The 24,289-nt window shown below is 38.4% G+C and overlaps 1 protein-coding gene across 3 annotated transcripts in view; it reads right to left on the reverse strand.

Moving 5' to 3' along the window:
• The window catches only part of SGCZ (sarcoglycan zeta), a 1,203,249-nt gene extending 1,188,219 nt beyond the window's left edge, over positions 1–15,030 (reverse strand). For all 3 annotated transcript variants that reach the window (XM_054497724.1, XM_054497725.1, XM_054497723.1), the window contains exon 1: positions 14,187–15,030. In XM_054497724.1, the coding sequence (XP_054353699.1) occupies positions 14,187–14,225 (39 nt within the window). In that variant the 5' untranslated portion in view covers positions 14,226–15,030. The remainder of the gene's footprint in view (positions 1–14,186) is intronic.
• Between the last annotated feature and the right edge of the window lie 9,259 nt (positions 15,031–24,289).

Below are 24,289 nucleotides of genomic sequence, written 5' to 3' on the forward strand. Positions count from 1 at the left end.
ATAAACTTGGTTTACTGTCATTCATTTCTGACACCTAACACCAAAGATATGGAAAATAAAAAGAAATTTCTCCCTAAGCTAAGCAGTATCTAAAATGGAAAACTCAGAAACAGCTACATGATAGAAAGTTTACAGTAAGAACTCAGCTACAAAGACATAGCGCTCCCAATATTTTGGTATATATGACTTCAAAAGTGGGCCTCGGAAATCCAAAAGCAACATGCTCCCACCTCACACAAAGATGACTTCTTGTGCAATTACCCCATGCTAATAACCTTATAAAAAAGCCTAGAAATATGTAGTAAATCACTAGTCCCAGTAACTTGTTACCATTTACTTCACTATTTAACATGTGTTTTAATTCTGTATTTGATCAAGTAACCAAAACAGAAGACTGAAAGAGACGGTGCTATTTCCACCAATTTAAAATTCTGGTCAGGCACCAAATACTGCCAAATACATATCAACAAGGATGTAATAAATATCTAACATGTATCCATGATTTGGTAGAGAATATTAGATATATAAAACATAGACAATCCATAACCCTCAGTGTTTTTACTAACTACATTGCACGTTTTACTAATTATATCTGCACATTTCAGATAGTATGCAGTCATTACAGAATATGTATTTAAAAAATGAGAACTAGAAAAGGTATAGCAAAATCATTATGGGTTGCAGTTGCCATTGAAAAGCTCCTTTTTTAAATTTTATTTATTTATTTATTTATTTATTTATTTATTTTTATTTTTTTTTTTTGAGATGGAGTCTCACTTGGCCACCCAGGCTAGAGTGCAGTGGTGCAATCTCGGCTCAATGTAACCTCCACCCCCAGGTCCAAGTGATTCTCCTGCCTCAGCCTCCCCAGTAGCTGGGATTACAGGCACGGGCAATCAGCTAATTTTTTGTATTTTTAGTAGAAACGGGGCTTCACTGTGTTGGCCACGCTGGTCTCAAACTCCTGACCTCAAATGATCCGCCCGCCTTCGCCTCCCAAAGTGCTGGGATAACAGGCATGAAACACCATGGCCAGCCAAAAGGCTTCTTTAAAAAGATAGTATGGTAGTTCTTACATAAACTCTATTTATAACAAAGTATATTTTTCTTCTTTCACAAAGATTCAGGAAAGTCATAAAATACCAACCTGGACAATGTTTTTAAAGACACATTTTAATAAAATTGAAGAACATTAAAAACTAAAAGAAGGGATTAACATCGGGTTTCTCACTGGCAACATGAGAATCAACACAGTGTAATACTTTTAATATCCTAAGAGAAAATACCTGTTCATCTAAAATTGTATACCCAGAAAAAAAATTCTGAAAAGCTAGAGAAAGAAAATGACTTTATCAGACTATCAAGAAAACTGAGTTTGCTACTACCGTATGAACTTCAAATAAAAGAGAAGCGATTTCTGGGATTAAACAGAAATCATGAACTAAAATGGCAGAAATAAACCCAAATATATTAGATATTACAAGAAATGTAAATAAGCTAAACGCAGTAAATAGACAAAGCATTATCCAAATGGATTTTTGAAATCCATATGCTGCTTTCCAGATATATCTAAAATTTGAATATACAAAAAGGTTCAAAATAAAAGAACGAAAAAAAGACTTATCAGAAAAGCTAGCCAAAATAAAGCTGGATAATGGTATAGTGATATTCATAAAAGCTGATATAGCTATATTAAAATCAGACAAAATAAACTTTATGGCAGACATCATTAGCAGAGATGAAGAAAGTCATCACATAAAAGTTTTCATTCACCAGGAAAATATAATTTTAAACTTATATGTATCTTATAACATAGTCTCAAATATGTAAGGCAAACATTGAGAAAGCCACAAGAAGAAATAAATGCAGTATCTAAACAGAAAATTTTAACATAGCTCTAATTTGTAGTTTAAACAAACAAAATAGAAAGAGTATGAAAAATTAAAACAGCATAAATAATAAGCTTTATCTAATGGACATATATAGGAATTAATCCCCAACAAGTGAAAACATACACACTCTTTTCAAGGAAACTCAGAATATGTACAAATATTTACTTTATACTGGCCCCTTAGCAATTTTCAACAAACTTCAAATGATTGGTATTATGCAGTCCATTTTTTTTCCTACCACAATGCAATTTAGTTAAAAGTGTATAATGCAGATAAATGTCCAAAGTGTATAGGAACACAAAAAAAAGACATATCTATCTCTTCCTACGACTAGTTTACTGGTCAATAAGTAGGAAATATATAAGAAAAGAAGATGTATTTCAGACAAGTACATATGCAATATTACAACAGAGGGAGAGGAACTGGCATGATCAAGTAGAACTTAGTCATTCAGTGAAGTTGTGTGTGAGTGTGTGTATCTGTACGTGCATGCACATACACGTGTTCACATAATGGAAAGTATAAAAGAGAGTACTCATAGCCTGGAAATTAGCAAGCTCTGTATCATGTTATATTGTGTTGCGGAGTGTGGATTATAACGTAAGTAATGGGAAATGACAATGCATTTCAAACAGGTGAAGGACACATTATTTTATTCATAAAGGGAAATCTGAAAGTATGGGATGTGACTTGCTTGGAGACTGGCTGGACCCAGGGAAAGTAGTTGAAAAGTGTCAGGAAACCAGGTGGTTCTTTAATAAAGCAGAATGTCCCTCAGGAGAATCATGAACAAGTCTTGCCTCCTAGAATCCGCCACTTTGCAAATTACATTTTCTTACGAAATACCTCACTACCTATTGCTATCACCAGGCATCTTTAGTTAGATTTTGCAATCCGATGCCTACTTTGATCTATGCACATCTACATTGCCTTACTCTTACTAGTCCACATTGTAACCCCCATAGAACAGCTAAACACAGCTATGATGATTAAATAACTTCTACTGAAAGACTAAGATAACAAGGGTAAAATAATTACAAAGACGTCGAAGCAACATATTTACAGGTAACTAACAAACCGAGTACATTGAGTATAATATGCAGCTCAGAATTCAAATATCTTGGCCTGTCTTCCTTGAAAATCCTTCAGACCTACCTCCCTACTTAGCTGGCTCACTGTGTTAGCATACTGTCTTTGGGCCACCTCACAGGGACAGAGCTGTCAAATTCCCAGAGGCAGATAATATTTTTGACTATAAGAAATCTGACCAAACTGTCAAAAATACAGAAAATCAGCTAAGGAAATTGTCAAGCATAACTCATGGCTCTGGGAGAGCGTAACTCAAAGATTTCATCCAGATGGAAAATCAAAATTGATCATTATTATCTCCAAATAATCTGTGGTTCTTTTTTCCCCAAACTGAACATTTTAGTCATCATCAGTAGCTACTATGAAGTTTAACTTCCAGGAGCCATCTTTTTCTCATTTTTGCGGGAGCCCTTAGGCATTTTTAGAGACCTCTAAATCCCTCTGCATCCAGCATCAGGCCCACCCTTGGTATCCCAGTTTCCACTCTTTCCCAACTTATTCTAAAATGACTTGTGAAACTTTAAGAGAGAATACATAAATCCCTTCACGTTAATTCCAAACCCACCCTGAACCCTAGAGCTACCTCACAGTAGAATTCACTATAATATGGCCAGCCTCACTGCAAGAAATACATACATATGTCTTAGGATAAAACAGATTAGAAAAGGTGAGGACTTGGTCTAGGGTTCTAACAAGGTGTGTAGAAGGAAAAAAGCAGACTATACAGTGTGATGGTCTTAATGACCAGTTGGATGTTTGGAATGATGACAAGGGATAAGTAGAGAAGGATCTTCTGAGCTCCAGCTTGGACGACGAAGTGAATGGTGAAATACTAAACAAGACAAAGAACATACTACAGGAGGGGCAGACTTGACAGAGAATGAAAGGTGTGCTCCATTTTGTTAGATCAGGGTGACTGCAAAGCATCCAGGTAAAGATTTCTAGTAGATTGCTAGAAATTAGAGAGGTGTGCATGTAGCCCAAGAGAAAGGTGGGAGGTGCCCATACATAACCCAGCATCATCACCCTGTAAGTGAAAGTAGAAACCACATGAGTAGATAAGAATGTCTATGGAGTATATGTAAAGAGGGGATAGAAAAATACCATAGACAAAATCCCATACAAATTTTATGTATAAACAGAATTTGTGTATTTCCCGTGGCATACACAAAGGAGCTATTAAATGATTCTGAGAGTGAAAGATCAAATAGGTAAATATTCCTATAATGCATATACATAGAAAATATTTTGAAAGTTAAATTCTTGCTAAGAATTCAATCCTGTACATACCAAAGAATTCTAAACATTATACCAACTAATACCACAATGAATCACACATCTTGTAATGTAAACTTTAGATGTTAGATTACTTAAAGAGGAAACGATATCAGTTAAGTCAAATGTTCTTTTGGGGTAGAAACATAATGTTTATTCTGTTTGTTTTTTATTTATTTGTTGTCATTCTCTCTTTCGAGCTATAAACTGCTGTTAACATTCTCAAATTGTAGTTGATGTTTTTTCTTGTTTTTATTCATTCGTAATGTGACACTGTTCGTCAATAAGACAACAGGTGAAAAAATGAGATTTCAATTGTTTGGATTTTGATGGCATTGCACATGTTGGAAAACACTGAAGTACAACTCCACAACTCTGAATAGGCAGAGAGTTTACAAATAAGATGGATGGTGCATCTCACTAAACATCAGAAAGTTGAGACTGAGAAGACAAAAAATTACACTCTGAGCATGTTCACAGATAATTTTCACAATTACAGAAGTCTATGAATATCAAGCCAATATACAGCACTATTTAATTGTTTGAGACAGCATGTTATCATAAAATGCTGAAACTGTACTATGGCTTAAATCGTATCTTTCCAGAAGTTTCTGAAATTCACTTTGAGTCGAAATATGGAACAGATGTTGGAAAAAAAGAAGTTGATACTTGCAAATGTTAAACATTTTAAAGTCAGTTGTGTTTTTATTTGTTATACATTAAGAGCTATTAATGTTTTAGGAAATAAATGAAACAAATACATATGTAATATATTCATCTTTATAAAATGAAAGCAGGTTTGTATTGTAATTGGACTCAGAAGCTCTTAAAAGATCTTCAGTTGTCCTTGCCACATGCCAAAAATATGTTTAACTTAATCCACCTGTGTATTTCACATACTGTAATTACTAAACGCTCATAATTTCTCCCAGGGATGATTTAATAATGAGGAGCTTTATCATTAAGACACGACACTGTGCACAGACCTGATTATTCATGGAACCATGACTGAGGCATCAACTAAGAAACTTGATGAGATGAAATACAATATATAAAAGTAACTGTCTCTACTGCCTAGAACAAGCAACTGATCAAAACATTGATTTTTATAAAGTAGATTTGAAAACTTTAAACACAATGTTGATTAAAATGAGCTCATTTATTTTTAACTTTTTCTAAAATAATGTCTCTGCCCTAGACAAAAGTAACAGACAATAGAAATACAGGTGATCATTCACTACAAAGGCCAAATTTGAAAGCAATAAAAAAATAATCATTTAAGACAGAATGCCTTAGAACAGGTAGAGGTGTTAACCTAAGTGTTAAATATCAGTCTTTTACTTTAGGTATATAGTGGGTTTCATTTTGTGGCACACGAGTTCACCAATTACACAACTATCGTAGACAACTGAAGTCATGCAAACAAAAACTGGATACACACAGCACAGTTAAGCTTTATAACCTTCATAGCTCTTGACAAATTTTTTAAAAATGCAGGCTGGGCATGGTGGCTCACGCCTGTAATCCCAGCACTTTGGGAGGCCAAGGCAGGTGGATCACCTGAGGTCAGGAGTTCAAGACCAGCCTGGCCAACATGGTGAAACCCGTATCTACAAAAATACAAAAATTAGCCAGGCATGATGGCGGATGCCTGTAATCCCAGCTATTCAGGAGGCTGAAGTGGGAGAATCGCTTGAACCCGGGAGGCGGAGGTTGTAGTGAACCGAGATCGCGCCACTAAACTCCGGCTTGGACAACAGAGCAAGACTCCGTCTCAAAAAATAAAAAAAAATGCACAGTTGTAAGTTGTTCAGAAGAGATGTGAAATACTAATACTGAGGCACATCTACTGAAATATGAAAATAATTAAGAGTATCTAAAAAGGGTTTTAATAATTTTAAGTGTATAAATATTTATTACCACTAATTCTTTATGAAAGCATAATAATAATTTCAAAAGTCAAAAATATTATGAGGCCAACAATTTAAGATACAAGTATTTATTGGAGATGGACCACAAATCTGTTCCTAAGGTAAACGGGTACTAATTTAAAGTAGAAAAACACTATCAATTTTATGATGAAAAAGATTTATAAAATTAAATGTAAATCAGTTGCTTAGGAGTACAACGAATTCTGGTAGTGAGACGAGATAGAATCTCTCTCTCATGCATCTCATGTTGAGGGAGAGTTTGAAGGCCAGAACATGATTCAAGAAATCTTGAGGTGAGCAATTTATTTCCTTGAATTAGTTTCTCCTTCTATTTTGGATTTTAAAAGCCCTCAAATACTCTGAGTAAACACAGACTTGTGGAATCACAATGATAACAGCATTTTCCCATTCATGACATTGATTTATTATATCATGTTTCACAAAAATGTTCTCACTCATGGCAGCTGAACTGGTTGCTTCTACCCAAGAATGGAAAGAATCAAAGGCTCTTTCATGTTAGGTAGATAATGTGTATTTTTCTAGCCATTCTAAAGAAAGATGTGAATTTAAAAACAAGTGTGGAAATAAGTTAGATAATGATAATGTGTGAGTTAGTAATTAAAGCATTGCATGCCTCCAGCAAAGACAAATACAGCAGGCTCTTCGCTGTTATAGATTTAAGGTTTGCATTTTTAACTATTTTGAAGTAACCTAGAATGTGCATGAAGAGATGTGAAGTGTTGAGGCATGTCCACTGAAACATTATGCAAATAATTAACAAATATTAACCAACAGTAATTTGACCCAAAACTAAAATAAGTCACTATGAATAAGGATACTAGTAAAAAAAAAAAAAAAACTGTAATATGAACCACTACTTTGCAACAAGAGTAAATACTATGATGGTAGCTCAAATAATTCAGTGAAAAACCTCTACATCAGAAGTTCTTTAAGAATTCCCTGGAATTTTGGCCTATACATAACAGCACAGGATTTGGAAATAGAGGACATGAATTTAAGTTCTTATTCTGTTATCTATCAACCTTGTGATCCTAGGCATTTCACTTGATTTTTCTGAGTTTCCATTTTGGTATCCATAAAATGAGAAGATGATATTCAGCAGAAAATCTTGTTTTGATGTTCAAATGAAGAATTATTTGCAGAATGAAAGGAACTATATAAACTATATCAATGTGAAAATAATTTCCTTTGAAGAAGATACAAAAACATCATTTTTGAGCCATAGACTCTGAGCCCTGGAAGATAATTCGAGATCAACTGGTTCTGAGGTTTTTACCTTCCATTCTTCAGTCTACAGTTCTTGCCAGGGTCCCAGAGTCAACTGCAGAGGCCAAAGGCAAATATGGAGAGATTCCTTAGACTTTCTTGAACCAAACTTCCCTTTCACTGGAGTTAAATGTTAGGTTGTTTCGAAGACATTGAACAAATTCTTCAACTATGGCTAAAAAGTGATTATGACAAAACCCTTTCATCAAATCTAATCCCCACCCTGCAATGCTTGAGAATCCCTTGGCCAAGAGGGATTGAGGGACATCCCCAAGGTGACACTACTGTTAGACGGCAGAGCCAGGGTTTGAACAATGTCTCCCAAGTACTACTCTAACCAGATCAGCACCTTTTCCGCTGCACAAATGAATTTCCTCAAACGCTACAATCTGTTAGATTTACGGTGTGAGCTTTAGTACTTTGCATGCTTCTGAATTCTAACTGCTTCTGAACTCCATTTTAGCATGGGGTGACTGTTGGAATTAACTTCTAAGGCTGAAGCTTTAGCCCCTGTTTCCCTGATGGACCTTGCCATGGTAATTAAAGCTTTTCTGGCTGGATGCTAAAATCCTTTATTTTTAAAGGCTTTCTATGTCAACTTGGCATAGAACACTCTCGATAACCTATTTAATACCAACAAAGAAGTATAAAGTTTTCTAAAATCTAATTGTGGCTTATCATATTTTTCAGTCAACGTACAAACATGTTGTTTAGGAGCCTCAAGAAAACTCTCAAGGCAATTTGGAACAATTTTTAATTTTTAGAATGTGAGTCTCCATAATGCTGTTGGAGGGGTGGTAACCTTAAATTTGCTCATTTTGTGGTTGGCATAGAAGTCTCTCATCAGTTTCACTGAGAATATAGATAAACCCATGTTTCTAGACATTTGCCAAGAAAAAGAAGAGACTGAGTAAAATAAAAACCTTAGATGTTAATATATTCTTTTTTTTTTTTTTTTTTTTTTGGAGACAGGTTCTCACTCTGTCACCCAAGCTGGAGTCCAGGGGCAAGATGTCGGCTCACTGCAACCTCCACCTTCCACCTTCAAGCAATTCTCTCGCCTCAACCTCCGGAGTAGCTGGGAGTACAGAAGCACACCAACACATTCTGCTGATTTTTGTATTTTTAGTAGAAACAGGGTTTCACCGTGTTGGCCAGGCTGGTCTCGAACTCTTGACCTCAAGTGATCCACCTGCCTTGGCCTTCCAAAGTGTTGGGATTACAGGCGTCAGCCACCATGCTCGGCCTAAAATGACGTTTATAGACAATGTGGTAGCTTACTTCTAGTCACAGAGAGTTTCAGAAGCTAAGAATTTTATCACAAACCAAGCACAATTCTCAATAAATAAATGCACAAATCTTTACCTTGACATGTAAGCATTTACTCATTTAAACAGTTACCAATTTAAATGCATATTCTCAAAAATTCATAGAGAACTTGAACAAAAGTAAATGGTCATTTTCCTTAGTAACTTAAAGTTGTAAGCTCTGCCAAGTTGTATTGTAGCTGAAATTCTGAAACAGCATAAGAAACGACGCACTAAATATTATATAAATGTCCCAAAGACAGATGTGGATTTATTATCTTATGGCAGTAAGCCATCTCGTGTAGCTATGATTTTGAGTTCATAAATCTTAAAATATTCTTTTTTACTGGGCCTTCAAAACTTGATGTATTTTCAGTTGGTAAACTCTGGAGATCAGCAAAACTGTAATAGCCAGTATGTAGGCTGGAACATATGCTAAGTAATGACAGTAGACCACTGAAGAGTTCTAAAATAGTCATTTGTCCAACTTCCCTCAAATGTATTTTTCTTAATTCTTTTTCCACTCATATCAAATATGTTCCCTCATCCCTCTTAATGGCATAAGTGATGTTTCCCTACCGTAACTTGAATTTCAACTTCAGTTAAACAACTGTATTTCCAAATATTAAAAATGCAAGATTATATATATGTATTTTCTATATATAGAAATACATATACATATTTCAAAATAGCTAATAGGGTAAATTTCAAATGTCTCACCACAAAAAAAAATAGAGTAATTAGCTTCGTTTAATTTTTTCCACATTGTAGATATATAGTAAAACATCACAGTATAACCCATAAATGTATACAGTTGTAGTTTATCAATGTCAAATGATACTAATTTTTCAAATTAAGGTTACCTGTTGCTAAGTCTTTGTGACTAGTTGCTATTTTGTTAAGTGAATTGGAACTAGACCTAGAGGGAAAGAAGTTATGATTCCTTTAGATGTGAAACAAGTCAAATAATTCAGTATTCACAAATATGTTTCATCTTTCTCAGCCAAGAAATGAATATATAAGGCAGGCTGCTAAAAATATGCCATTTGTTAGAGAGTACTATTTTTCACTATAGAATGACTAACACAACAAAATACCACCTACTTAGATTCATCAGAAAGCTTCCTACACTACAGCAAGCTTGACTTTCCTGGGCTGAGTGTCTTATTGATTAAACAAACCAAAAAAAAAAAAAAAATAGAATTCTTTTAAGTGCCAACTCTCTTATTTGATTGAAATTGTAGATGAATGTACTATGACATTGCTTTAAGACCTCAGCATTTCTTAGTCAGTCTCTTGTTTAAATACCTATGTATTTTTTGCTGTATTATCATTTCTCACCCATACAATACTTTCTTAATGACCTCATTATATTATTCAGGGAAGGTTTTTCCTCACCTATCTAGGGCAAGATTCAAATTCTTGGTAGATGAAATGTTGGTTCAATTAAGCAGAGAAAAATTAAGCAACAGTGACTGGACTACATTTAATAAACTCAAATAAGTAAGATTATCCTTATTGAAAAGTTGTTTTATGTGTCTCAAGATTACCTATGTAGTTTGTAATTTTTGTAACCTGCAAAATAATTAAGAAAATATTCCAGAAGCATACTGTTCATGTTCTGCAATTAGCAGAAAAAAACCTAATTTAACTTCCAGCCAGTCATCCCACTAACAGAACAATCCTGACAGATAAATAAAACCTAGGATCTAACATGACTGCAAAAAATTATACTACACTCATGATGTATTTTATATTTTTGATCTCAAAGCAAATAACAATTATCCACAAATAAATTCTTAGCATCTGAGAGCATAACTTAATTGCCAAATTAATACAGGTGAATTAGTACCCATATTTTAAAAGATGAGTAAAAGAATCAACAAAGTCATAGACTTTATCATAACCGTTTACTCAGCCTCAATGTCTCTTATGAGTAAATCTTACAAAAAGCAAAATTTAACGTGTCAGCTCTAAAACTTAGTCATCTCCTTTCCAGTGCATAAGATCAGTTGTTTAAAAGAGAGCAACTACGGAGCTAAAATACAGGCTAAAGCTAGCAGTTAAATCTCAACTGCTAAAAGGCACCCAGTACTCTATAACTCAGAGATACTCCAAGATGGAGGGGTCTTTTTCTAATATCGATATTCATTAACATTTCCAAAGCAGCAACCCATATTTTGGATTGTTTGATGTTGTTTCTTCTTTAAAGTAAACACCAGGGCAAAATCCAGAGTAAAGTTTATACATTCATTGGAGAGAGAAACAGAGATCAAAGGGAAAAGAACACACACATTCTTTGGATGAGAACTCTTTCCCTTTTCAAGACTGATTTGTTTCATCAGGAGTTTGTGGGCAGAATAGATGAAACATACTTACCTTCATTAGCAAGTTTTACACACATAACTATATTTCAGTTTTCCACCAAATAAATCCTTTAATATGCATATTGTTTAGTTTTCATGATAATGGCAGCAATAGCTTAACAATTAGAGCTTATCTTTAGTTTAAAAGCTTGCAAAAGAAAACACTATTTACACTGTACAGCACATTTTAAAAAAATCAATATTTGCACACCCAGCACAGCAAGAAATATAAAAATTGTTGTTAAAATCTCCAAAACAAAATAGTTTATCCCAAATAAAGATAAATTATCAGAATCTTTCTTTCTTAAAACCTGAGGTAAGCAGCTTCACCTAACAATGACACTAATCATCTAAAACTAAGCTAAACTATATTTTTATACTATTATCCACATTTATGTATCAAACCCCAGTAAACATTTTTTGTATATTTAAAGCATCATAAAAACCAAAGTTCTGTGTGGATGTGTTTTAACGTAAGTATTATTAGATGATAAGAAAAGTCAAAACATGCAAATAATGCCAAAAACAAGTATCCTAGCTTTTTTCTTCCCTCTCTCCACTGATCACCCTGGGAGGCTCTTCAGCAAGAAGCTACCAGAGACTAAGTTGAACTGGAATGTCTAGAAAACCAAGCCAACCAACTCCACTGAAAAGAAGAAATCTAGACAAGTTATTCCACACGCACTGCATTCATCTCTACAAAGTGTATATATTTCAGAAGTATTCCACAGCCTTCGTATTCCACAAGTGTAGTCAAAACTGACAACACAAATTTATTCCCAAAACTGGAGGATCTCAAACATTTTCTAATAATGCTTGACTACATCTCCTCACTTGCCAGTTTTGACCCTCAAAAGTAGCTTGTCCTTGACATAATTTCTCAACAACCTCAATAGATCCTTGTATCCAACATACTTTCATTTCTTCCCAGTCAGTCATTGCCAATATACCCCCTCATGCCCAAGCCTTTCCAGTTCCCTACCCTCTGCTGCCAGAGCATTAAGTCCAGTACACTCTGGCTATGAGGATCTCTGGATTATCTGTGCAGGAGTAGTGACATTAAGCTGAGATCTTCTACTAATTCTAAACAGAAGTTTCCCCAGTGGGTCTGCTCTTTTGCTGATTTAAATGACAATGTAGTGGCACTGGGGTTCAGAGTGGGATAAGCTAGGAAACTAAAGGGATTTCAGGGGAAAGAATCACCCCAAATCATTTCTCCCTTCCATTTCTCTTAAGAAAACGCTATCTTCTGTGTCATACCCTAAAGTCAACCAAAAAATAATCTGGAGACTCCACCTCTGCATAAAATAAAGATCACAATCATTATCATACATTCTTTGCATCTCAAATAAAACCCACCCCTTCTCCCAAGAGACTGGGATGCTTGGGAAAGAGAAGTGGGAATCTTTGCAAACATAAAGGCAATGTGTCCTATCAGAGTACAGCAGAGAGATAAGAGGAAACTTCTAGTCCAGGCCAAGGTCTACTGACTATGACCTTGGCAAAAACACAGAAACTTGTTGTTGGCCAACTTTAAATGAAGCATCAAATCTGCCTCCTCCCTACTTCCCTTTCCCCAAGGAACTCAATCTTCGGTGGAAGTGGTGTTCTAGGTCTTCTGACTGTCCTCCCTCCACCCTGGACTGCATCTACAGTCAGTGTCAGGGCGATTCTGGCGGGCGCCACTGTTCTCTGTCCCTCCTTCCTTCCGCGTCTATGCAATCTGGGGCGCCTGGAGAACTGGGCTCCTGCGTGCCCCCTGGCCAGGGCACAGGACAGGCTGCAGATAGAGGCTTTGGAGCTCTGCAGGGGATTGTGCAGCCTGCCTAGCTTGTCGGACAAACCCATTTCCTTGACATTTCAGGGCAAGCCTCTATTCGTGATTTCTCCAGCGGGTGGGGGGTGTCTAGACATTCTCACTGATCAAAGAAGCCAGAATCCATCTGAACCTCTGAAATAGTAGAACGTACCAAATGCCTAGGGGTAAAGAAGGGTGGAGGATTTCAATAAAAGAGGTGCTTCCAGCGTCGCCCCCTTTCCCGCTTTTTCGTTTACAGTGAGCGGGACATTTAAAGTATTTTGTGGTTTGTTGGTTTTTTAAAGTTTTTATTTATTGTGTGTATATAAATATATATATTTTTTTTTTCTTGAAGGGAAGCAGGCAGCGGTGCCCATAGGCAGAGGGGCGCGTTGTCACCCCGGATGCTCCCGCCGGGCAGGCCCTCGCGGCTGAGCAGGGGACCCCAGAGGGAGAGGGCGCGGCGCGGGGACCCCGCGGAGCGGCGGGGGGCTCCAGGCGGGTGGGAGACCTTGTGCGGCCGGAGCCTCCGCAGATGCCGCCCCTCCCGGCCCGGCTCCCGCCTCCCCGCCCCCTGCCCGAGTCCCCGGACCTGCTCCGGCGCCTGGGGCTGGGGCAGGCTCGTCGTCCCCGGCAGCGGGGGAACCTCTCCAGCCCCGGCACTGCAACTGCGGGAGGAAACCGTGCCCGCGGGTGGTGGGCAGGAAAAGGGGTCTCACGAAGTTCTGGGATAAAAACGGGCTGTCGCCGCAGATGCCTCTGTCACGCGAATCTCCGAGCGGAAATGCACTGTCCCTGTGCCAGGCTGGGGCACAGGCGGGATCGGAGCCGGGGAGAGGAGGCAAAGTGGCGGCGCAGCTCGGACAACTTTGCCGGGAAAGCAGGTGACAGCCGGCAGAGCTGGTGCCGCTGCCTCCCCGGGGAGACGAGCCGGGAAGAGGCGCAAGGTCTGCACCCCAAATGCTGCCGTCACGGACCAGGAGGAGGACGGGGTGGCCGCTGGCGGGAGGAGCAGGCGGGGAGGGCGCAGCACGGGAGTGCAGCCGGGCTCGGGAGAGCCGCCCTCCGAGTCCTCGGCCCCAGGAGGGGCGCCTGCGCCCGGGTGCGCGTCCCCCCAACGCCCCCTCGCCGTCCCGCGGGACCACCAACTACTCCGCGCCGCTAGAGGAGCCGCGGGAAGGAGAGGGGAGAGCGGGGAGCGCCGAGAAGCTGCCGCGACGCCCGCCCGGACAGGCACGTACCTTGAGCTCCTCAATGTCCAGGTTCGTTGATCTGTCCATGGAGCGCAACTAAACGAAGTGCAGAGGAACCGGGCGAGTGGCACCCAAAAACAATCTAGTCTTTTAGTTTCCAGCTTAAACTCAGCTTTATCCTCCTCCAAGCCCCGGCAGCTCCTCTCAGTCTCATTCTCCGTGGTCACGCCGCCTCCACCGGGTTAAAAATAAGGAAAATAAATAAATAATAATGATAATTCACTTTGTTTTACTTCCTCAAAGATTTAGTGACAGGTGATCTCTATCGCGGTGCAACACAGCTGAGTCAATTCAAACAGGGGCCAAAAGAAAAAAGGAAAAAAATCCACTCTATTTAAGATTATTTCTTCTTCTGCAATAAGCTTAGAAACCAGCGAATTGCTGCATCCCAAGAAAAAAAGCTGCTTCCCTGGTCAGCATCATGCGGCAAATTTCAAGCAAATGTGTTCAAACTGAAGAGAAGAGTGTATGATAAAAGCCTTCCTCCGTCAGGCTTACTCTGGTAGCTAATTTAGCTCCAGTCCCAGGCATTAGCAATGATCAATTTCCCCGGCAAGATAACAGAATCCCCGAAGTCCTGCATAGACTTAAAAAATGTCTTGTAGCTGAGGGGTATTTTCTCAGTGGGGAAAAGAAGATAATCAAGTCAGAAGGGAACGTTCTCCTTTGAAGGTTATGCTAAAAGAGTTGAGAGAATAGGAGGTGGATCCTACGGAGAGAAAAGAGGGAGAGAAAGAGAGAGGAAGAGAAAAATTTTCCTCCTGCTTCGCTGTTTTACTGGCCTTCACCACCAGGTGACTGACTTCGCTTCTCTCTTCCCCCAGCCAACACTAAGGGGATTTCTCTCATCTGTCAAAAAGCAACATTTCCTCTCCAGACAAATACTATCGCTGGGTCTTAAAGACTGCCCTCTGTCCGGAATCCACTAGGTGAAAAGCATTTTAATTCATTGCCTACGTTGCTTCATCTTCTTCCCGCAGATCTGGGAGGAACATGCTTGTGTGTATCATCCACATGTATTTAAATATATTCACTTTAGATCTCTGCTGCTTTCAGCATCAGATTTTTTAATTTAAAAAAGACTTTTAAAGAAAGTGACAGATAAGAATATTAAAGGAAATTTCCTGGAATGATGCTTCTTATGATAAAGCAGTCTTTTATTAGAAAATTGTTCTTTACATAGATTCTGACAGGTTAGTGCATTTAACTTGTAGGTTGTAGATTTGGGGAAAGGGCTCATTTTCTTCATTTAAATGTCTCAGTGTAAAAGCTTGACTTTTGAAGGGTTTCAAAGACTCTTGTTTTATTATGACACATAAACTATTGAGACTTAAAGATGTTTACAGATTTGGAAAAAGAGCTGTATAAATACTTTTGTTTCAAAAAAAAAAGTGTTTCTTTTTTTAGGATTTAAATATGCACATTCCAGTCTCATGGTCTCTCTTTAACATCATCTCCGTCCTCTGCCTCCCTGAATTCCAGCCACCTGGTCTATTGGTCCACCTGCCAGTACTGGCTCTTTAATTCCCATTCTTGACCCCTCGTTAAGGACAGCTGTCTCTCTCCCTAGTTCTTTATAGGTTTAACACTTATGCTTCTGACTAAAGTCACCTGAGCAGGGAAAAATTTTCCTCAGGTGAGTCTGTCAGATATTCTCCTTTATCCTCTTGTCGTAGCAGCATTCTTAATTTACCATTATTTAATGTATGCTGTTATTATCCATTTGTTTGTTTGACTCCTCCAATAGACTATAAACTCTTGAAGGCATGTTCTGGACCGTTCTTATTCACCAAATGTCCCAAGAGCCTAGCAGCTAATAAGCACACAAATGTGTATGGAACAGATAAACGTGTGGAAAGAAACCTTTACAGTTAGTATTCTAATGTCTGAAACCGTGATGACTTCCTCCTCCCCTCACCGGCACCAATGGGGCAAATCCCAGTTTTTCTCCTTCTGCTTTGCAGCTAAGCCTGGAGGGCTCAACTTTCTCATGCATGACGCCCAGTTCATTAGTTTAAGCCTAGTCTATTCCACGCACTTGCCTAAGCTATCTTTCTTTCAAACTTTGACTTGTGACTACAGCTTTTAAGATTAACACCAAGTAGCCAAAAGTCCATAATGAGTAGGGCCAAACATCAAATTCTCAAAATAAACTTCATGTGCTTATAAGACATAATTATTTTGCATAATATATGATGAAAAATAATAAAGGTTCAGGCTGAGAGTAGATGAACTTATATAAAACTTTTAACTCTAAAAAAGAGCTTCTCTTCTAGAAAGTATCAACAATTCAACATGAACAAAGATAACTACCAGGATGATGCAAAAGTAATGGCAGTTTTGCCACTGAAAATAATGGCAGAAACCACAATAACTTTTGCACCAACCTAATACATAGGTTTTTGAAAGTCAAGTCTTTACATGTGAAAGAATTTGAAATTCCCTGTCAACTAGTCATTGCCTAACTTTAGAAAATTGAATAAAATAAGCAAATTTATTTTGAACATATTAGCAAAGTGATATTATTTAAGGTAAGTTTTCAATTTGCAGTTGTGAAAATGTAGTTCAAGGAAGGTATCCATAAAAATGTTGATGTTTAAATATTATTCAGAAAGGGAAAACGGCAGTTTGTTAGTATGATATAGTTGAAAGAAAAAATGATATTGTTCTTAACAATTTTATGTGTGTGTATATATGTATATTATATATATAAAATGACTCTAATTTATCTTTAGTGAATTTTAAAATATGAAATTATATCCAACATTTGATGTTGACCAGACTGGCATTATAAGCCAGTGGTCCCCAACTGATATGGCTTTTGGGTCCCCACACAAATCTCATCTTGAATTTTCCCTCCCATAATTCCCACATGTTGTGGGAGGGAACTAGTGGGAGATAACTCGTGGGGGTGGTTTCCCCCATGCTGTTCTTGTGGTAGTGAATAAGTCTCAAGAGATCTGGCGGTTTTATAAGGGGAAACCCCTTTTGCTTGGTTCCCATTCTTTCTTACCTCCCCCAGGTAAGAAGTGCCTTTTGCCTCCCGCCATGATTGTGAGGCCTCCCCAGCCACGCAGAACCGTGAGTCCATTAAACCTCTTTTTCTTTATAAATTACCCATTCTCTGTTATGTCTTTATCATCAGTGTAAAAATGAACTAATACACCAACGTTTTTGGCATCAGGGACCAGTTTCATGGAAGACAATTTCTTCCACAGATGCACGGCAGAGGATGCAGGGGAAGGTTTCGGGATGAGACTGTTCCACCTCACATCATCAGGCATTAGTTAAATTTTCTTAAGGAGTGCACAACCTAGATCCCTCGCGTGCACAGTTCACAATAGGGGGGGTGCTCCCATGAGAATCTAATGCCCCCACTGATCTGACAGCAGGCAGAGCTCAGGCAGTACTGCTTGCTAACCCACCCACCACTCACCTCCTGCTGTGTGGCCTAGTTCCTAACAGGCCACAGATGGCCAGGGGCTTAGGAGACCCCTGATATAAGCTATAGAAACAATTAGTGATTTCCAAATCAATTCCATATTTGGGTGCAATTACATGTCTATAAAGCGAGTGATTTCCAAGTCTATCACTATTTCATGAATTCCCATGAAAATTCATTAGGCTGAATATTTCTAAAACCAAAAACAATTAGAGTTGATCACAAAAGTATGAATTGCTAAAACATATTTATATGAGCTTTTAAGACAATCAGGACTCAGTTCCACTTCATCTGACATACAACTAGATGGGACAGCTTTCAGAAAATTGAATCACTTTAAAGACATTTGAAATTAAGCCAATGGAAAGATGAGGAAGTGAATTGAGGAAAGGAATATTTTCTGGATGTCCTGAATCACAACTTCAGGACAAAGACAGCTACCCATGGCTGTGGAGGAAATCGTGCTGGCATATAGCAGAGTATGTGAAAGGGGCAAGATTCAATTTTAGCAAAGATGTACAATTCACAGGCAAACTGCAAGAGTAATTACACCTCCCGAGCAAGGGGAAGGCAGTGTGGAAACACCTGCAGGTCATGAGATGTTACCTTTCAGGATCATTCGTCCATAGATACATTCACCAATGTTGCCTACCATCATAAAGTATTAAAGCAAATGTTCCCCTGCCTTTATGAGCTTTTTTTTCTTTAACTGATTTACAGAAGTGGGGAACTTGTAAGTACATATCCTTTTTTCCAGTAGACAATATAATTTTTAATAATCATATATGGCTTAAAAGCACTTGAAGAGCTTTAAATTTTGTAGGCCTTTTTACTCCCCTTGTCTAACTCTCTTGCCAAGTTTACAATTCTATGCATTTATGTGGATTTCCATACTGCACTACATCACATGACCATATTTTATTTCTATTTTCTGAAATTATTAAACAGAATTAATGTATCATGATTCATTAAAATAAAGAAATAACTAATTCACATAGTTGTCACCAGTTTATTTCTAGTGATTACCATTTGTATCCTCCATGTGATCTAAATTCTTGCCTCAGAAAGGGATTATTTCTTAGAAATGTTACTATATATTCCACGAGGTTTTTAAAATTACATACTAAAAAATGCTGAAATACAAATTATTGAGTTGTTTTTACTTTTAATGAGTAAGATATGTAATTGTTAATATGTGAACAGATGAGGACACACAAATGACCCATTAACATTGTGATATAGTTACAAAGGGTATCCTTTGGCCTTTCTAAAAAAAATGATCACCTGTTATAATACAGATGTACATTTTTCTTTTAAAAATGTTTAAATTAACTTTCCAAGAATTTGAAACTGGAAGCATTTCTCTCTTTCCTTTATAAATTTAATGAACAAAAATATTGGCAAATGTATATTTTTAGTTAAAAATTTTAACCAGCTACTTAGCCATATATGATTTCAAAGGCAGCTCAGGCATGAGAATACATATGCTTTGTATACCATAGATTATAGTGGTCTATAAAAGATAATAGGGATCTGTTTTGCAGAATTTAAAGAGAATAGTCATTAACACTTCCAGTCTTAGACGCATCCCAAAAAACCTTTATTTATTTATGTATTTATTTATTTATTGAGACAGAGTCTCGCTCTGTCACCAGGCTGGAGTACAGTGGCGAGATCTTGGCTCACTGCAACCTCCACCTCCAGGGTTCAAGCGATTGTCGTGTCTCAGCCTCCCAAGTAGCTGCGACTAGAGGCATGCGCCACCAAGCGCGGCTAATTTTTGTATTTTTACTAGAGACGGAGTTTCACCATGTTGGCCAGGATGGTCTCGATCTCTTGACCTTGTGATCCTCCCACCTTGCCGTCCCAAAGTGCTGGGATTGCAGACATGAGCCACCATGCCCGGCCAAAAACCATTATTTATTGGAGTTCAGAGTCATGAACATTGCTAATTATAGTTTGAAGATTTAAAAATAACCCCCACCCACCGAGAAGCTAAACTTCTTGCAGAGTATAAGAACAAATCTATACGCACACTGCAAATAGCACGATGGAAACTTGAATTAAAGCTAACAAGAAATGCATAGCAGTTAGGCTATAACACAGTAATAATGAAAATGAAAGAGAAGCATGCAGCCCACATTAAAAAGCATCACATTGCAAATTTACAAACAGAAATAAGAAAAAATTGTCAAATGTCCAGAAATATTTATCTCTAAAACTCCAACCATACACCAAATAAAATATACCTCTAAAGAATTTTTATGTACCTTCAGGTGAATAACTTTACTATTAGACCAGCCTGGCGAACATGGTGAAACCCCATCTCTACTAAAAATACAAAAAAATAAAGCCAGGTGTGGTGACACACACCCGTAGTCCTAACTACTTGGGAGGCTGAGGCAAGAGAATTGCTTGAACCCGGGAGATGGAGGTTGCAGTGAGCCAAGATCGCGCCACTGCACTCCAGTCTGGCTGACAGAGTGAGAGTCCATCTCAATAATAATAATATTGGGCCGGGCACTGTGGCTCATGTCAGTAATCACAGCACTTTAGGAGGCTGAGGCAGATGGATCAGTTGAGGTCAGGAGTTCAGGACCAGCCTGGCCAACATGGTGAAACCCTATCTCTTCTAAAAAAAAAAAAAAAGAAAGAAAAAAAAATAGCTGGACATGGTGGCACGCACCTGTAATCCCAGCTACTGGGTAGGCTGAGGCAGGAGGATCACTTCAACCTGGGAAGCAGAGGTTGCGGTGAGTCGAGGTCATGCCACTACACTCCAGCCTGGGCAACAGAGCAAGACTGTCTCAAAAAAAAAAAAAAAAAATCAAACAAAAAAACAGCAACAAAAAATTGTGATCTTACTGTTAGAAAAAAGGAAATATTTTTTATCCCATTTTCATACTAACTGTATAAGTTGGCTCGTCTCTGTTTAATATCAGCTTGATTATTCAGCAAAATTAATCTCTATAATAGGCTTAATATTAATTTTTTTTGAGACGAAGTCTCACTCTGTCTCCAGGCTGGAATGCAATGGTGTGATGTCAGCTCATTGCAACCTCTGCCTCCCAGGTTCGAACGATTCTCCTGCCTCAGCCTTCTGAGTAGCTGAGATTACAGGTGCCTGCCACCATGCCCAGCTAATTTGTGTATTTTTAGTAGAGACGGGTTTTTGCCACGTTGCCCAGACTGCTGTCGAACTCCTGACCTCAGGTGATCCACCCATCTCAGCCTCCCAAAGTGCTGGGATTACAGGCATCAGCCACTGGAATTTTTTAAACTAACCTTTTGAAAGGAAATTACTTTTCTGGAAATATTTTTTATTTTAGCAGAAGAACCTAAAACCATTATATCATCCCCCAACACGTGCAGAAATGATAAACCAATGCAATAACAACAACACTAAGACCTTCATGAACTGTAAGCCTTTCCACCGGTTCTACCGGCATCAGTCCTGCAAGAAATGGAGTAATACAAGGGGCAGGACTGAGGGGAAAAAAACTGTAATTGAAGACAGAGGGGAAAAAACTGTAATTGATTCTAAAAGAAAGATCTTAATAGCCAGGAAGAACTGAAAGTAGTATTGGCTTTGAGTGGAGTACTTTTGCAGCAGCAAAAATAAAATCTAAGGAATTTGCAAGAAAAATACTTAAGGCGATTAAATTCTAAAACAGTACTCTTACTTTCAGTTGTCTTCTATTTTGGAAATTTTCCTAGTCTGAGGATGACAATAAATCATAGCATAAAATAGAAAATGATTTCTGTTTCTGGTCTGTTTATTGGCACATGATTTTTATTTGAAACTTGTTTTTAGGCAATTAGTTAATGGGACATCTCTCCTTACTCCTATGCCTGCATTAAATAAAATAAAATAAATTAAATGAAAAAGGAATAAAAATGTTTAATAAATTAATCTCTTATGATTTACTTTGTTATTGATTAAATATAAAATTGAATTCTAAAGAAGATGCCATAAGTAGATAATAATAATAAAATTTTTGATGAGTCTTTTTCAGCCCTGTCTTATTTGGGGGAGTGGGGTGGGATAGGGTCCAAAAACTTGCCAAACTTAAATGTTAAGACTGTCTGTTGGTGGTCAGTTTCTTGTCATCATCAATATATACTATTGCCATGGACATTTAGTAATGTTGACAATTTTCTCTAAGAGAATTGTATTCTTTTGGTAACTGTTAAATATTCTTATTGTATATGAAGTTCTTTGAAATCCTCCCAGGACATAGAATGAAAAGACAAAAGTTTCAATATTGTGTTTTGTAAAACTGTCATTGACTCACTTATAAGTAGAGCTAAACAGTGGGTAAGCACGTACGTATGGAGTGGGATGCCAGACACTGGAGACTCCAAAAAGTGTGAGGGTGAGAAGGAGGTGAGGCTTGAAAAATTACCTATTGGGTACAAAGTTAACTATTCAAGTGATAGTTTCACTAAAAGCCCAGACCTGATCACTTCACAATATATGCATGTAAGAAGTCTGTGCTTCTACTCTCTAAATCTATAAAAATGAAAATACTGTTAAGAAAATTGGAAAAAAAAAAACCACTCTCATTGACTTGCTTAAAAAAAAAAGTCAGAAAGGCAAAATGAAGGATCATGGAGCTGTGAGTTGGCTGGGATCATCTATCTTGCGTGACAAACTATGGTTACCTCCAGTGGTCACAGATCACTTCATGAGCCGTGGCAACATGGAAGCCCCATGCAGCGTGATACTGCCTGGGTTCCTTTCACACTCTGCCCATTGGTGACTATTTTGAGAAGATCGAGTTAGGGAGCATGTGTTTGAGTTTTTTAAAGCCTAATTATGTGTGACGATTTTGTTCCATAAACTGATATACTCTTGATGTTGAACTGAGAGTACCTGCCCCATAAACTGCAGCCTGGCTAATGCCTTACATCAGAATCACAAGCAGTCTCCTAAAGAGCTCAAGAACATCTCTCTTTGTCTTAATTAACAATCAAATTGGATATGTTTTGGTAAAAATTTCTAGGCAGGAAAGAGTTCATTTCCACCATGTGGCCTTGTGGCTTCTTTCCTTATTATCTTTTTTTTTCTTTCTTTCCTTCCTTATTATCACTAAACTTTTCCTGCTCTGAATGCAGTCAGCTCTACTTCCCAAAGATTTGACTTTTTTTTCCTGGTGCTCCTCAAAACAGATCAAGACTACAAACTTGATATGGTTTGGCTCTGTGTCCCCACCCAAATCTCATTTTGAATTGTATTCCCATAGTTCCTGTGTGTTGTTAAAGGGACCTGGTGGGAGATAATTTGAATCATGAGGGTGGTTTCCCCCATACTGTTCTCATGGTAGTGAATAAGTCTCACGAGATCTGACGGTTTCATCAAGGGTTTCCGCTTTTGCATCTTCTTCATTTTCTCTTGCCGCTGCCATGTAGAAATTGACTTTTACCTCCCACCATGATTCTGAGGCCTCCCCAACCATCTGGAACTATAAGTCCAATTAAACTTCTTTTTCTTCGCAGTCTTGGGTATGTCTTTTTCAGCAGTGTGAAAACGGACTAATACAGTAAATTGTTACCAGGAATGGGGCATTGCTGAAAAGATACCCAAAAATATGGAAGAGACTTTGGAACTGGGTAACAGGCAGAGGTTGGAATAGTTTGGAGGGCTCAGAAGAAGACAGGAAAATATGGGAAAGTTTGAAAATTCCTGGAGACTTGTTGAATAGCTTTGCCCAAAATGCTAATAGCAATGTGAACAATAAGGTCCAAGCTGAGGTGTTCTCAGATGGAGATGAGGAACTTGTTGGGAACTGGAACAAAGGTGACTCTTGTTATGTTTTAGCCAAGAGAAAGGTGGCATTTTGCCCATGCCCTAGAAATTTGAACTTCAGAAAGATGAATTAGGGTATCTGGTGGAAGAAATTTCTCAGCAGCAAAGCATTCAAGAGGCAACTTGGGTGCTGTTAAAGGCATTCAGTTTTATAACAGAAGCAGAGCATAAAAGTTTGGAAAATTTGCATCCTGACTATACAGTAGAAAAGAAAAACCCACTTTCTGGGGAGAAATTCAAGCCAGCTGCAGAAATTTGCATAAGTAGCAAGAAGCCTAATGTTAATCCCCAAGTTCAAGGGGAAAATGTCTCTGGGCCATGTCAGAGACCTTCACAGCAGCCCCTGTCATCACAGGCCCAGAGGAAAGAGTGGTTTTCTGGGCCGGGCCCAGGTCCCCATGCTGTGTGCAGCCTAAGTACTTGGTGCCCTGTGTCCCAGTCCCAAGCCTTGGCAGCTTCCACATGGTGTTGAGCCTAAGGGTGCACAGAAGTCAAGAATTGAGGTTTGGGAACCTCCACCTAGATTTCAGAAGTTGTATGGAAATGCCTAGATGCCCAGGCAAAGGTTTGCTGCAGGGCTAAGGGCCTCATGGAGAACCTCTGCTAGGGCAGTGCAGAAGGGAATTGTGGGGTTGGAGCCCTCCTCACACACAGTCCGTACTGGGGCACTGCCTAGTGGAGCTGTGAGAAAAGGGCCATTGTCCTCCAGACCCCGGAGTGGTAGATCCACTGATAGCTTGCACCGTGTACCTGGAAAATCTGCAAACACTCAATGCCAGCCTGTGAAAGCAGCCGGGAGGGAGGCTGTACCCTGCAAAGCCACAAGGGTGGAGCTGCCCA

Source organism: Pongo pygmaeus, chromosome 7, assembly GCF_028885625.2.
Source record: "Pongo pygmaeus isolate AG05252 chromosome 7, NHGRI_mPonPyg2-v2.0_pri, whole genome shotgun sequence".
NCBI lineage: Eukaryota > Metazoa > Chordata > Mammalia > Primates > Hominidae > Pongo > Pongo pygmaeus.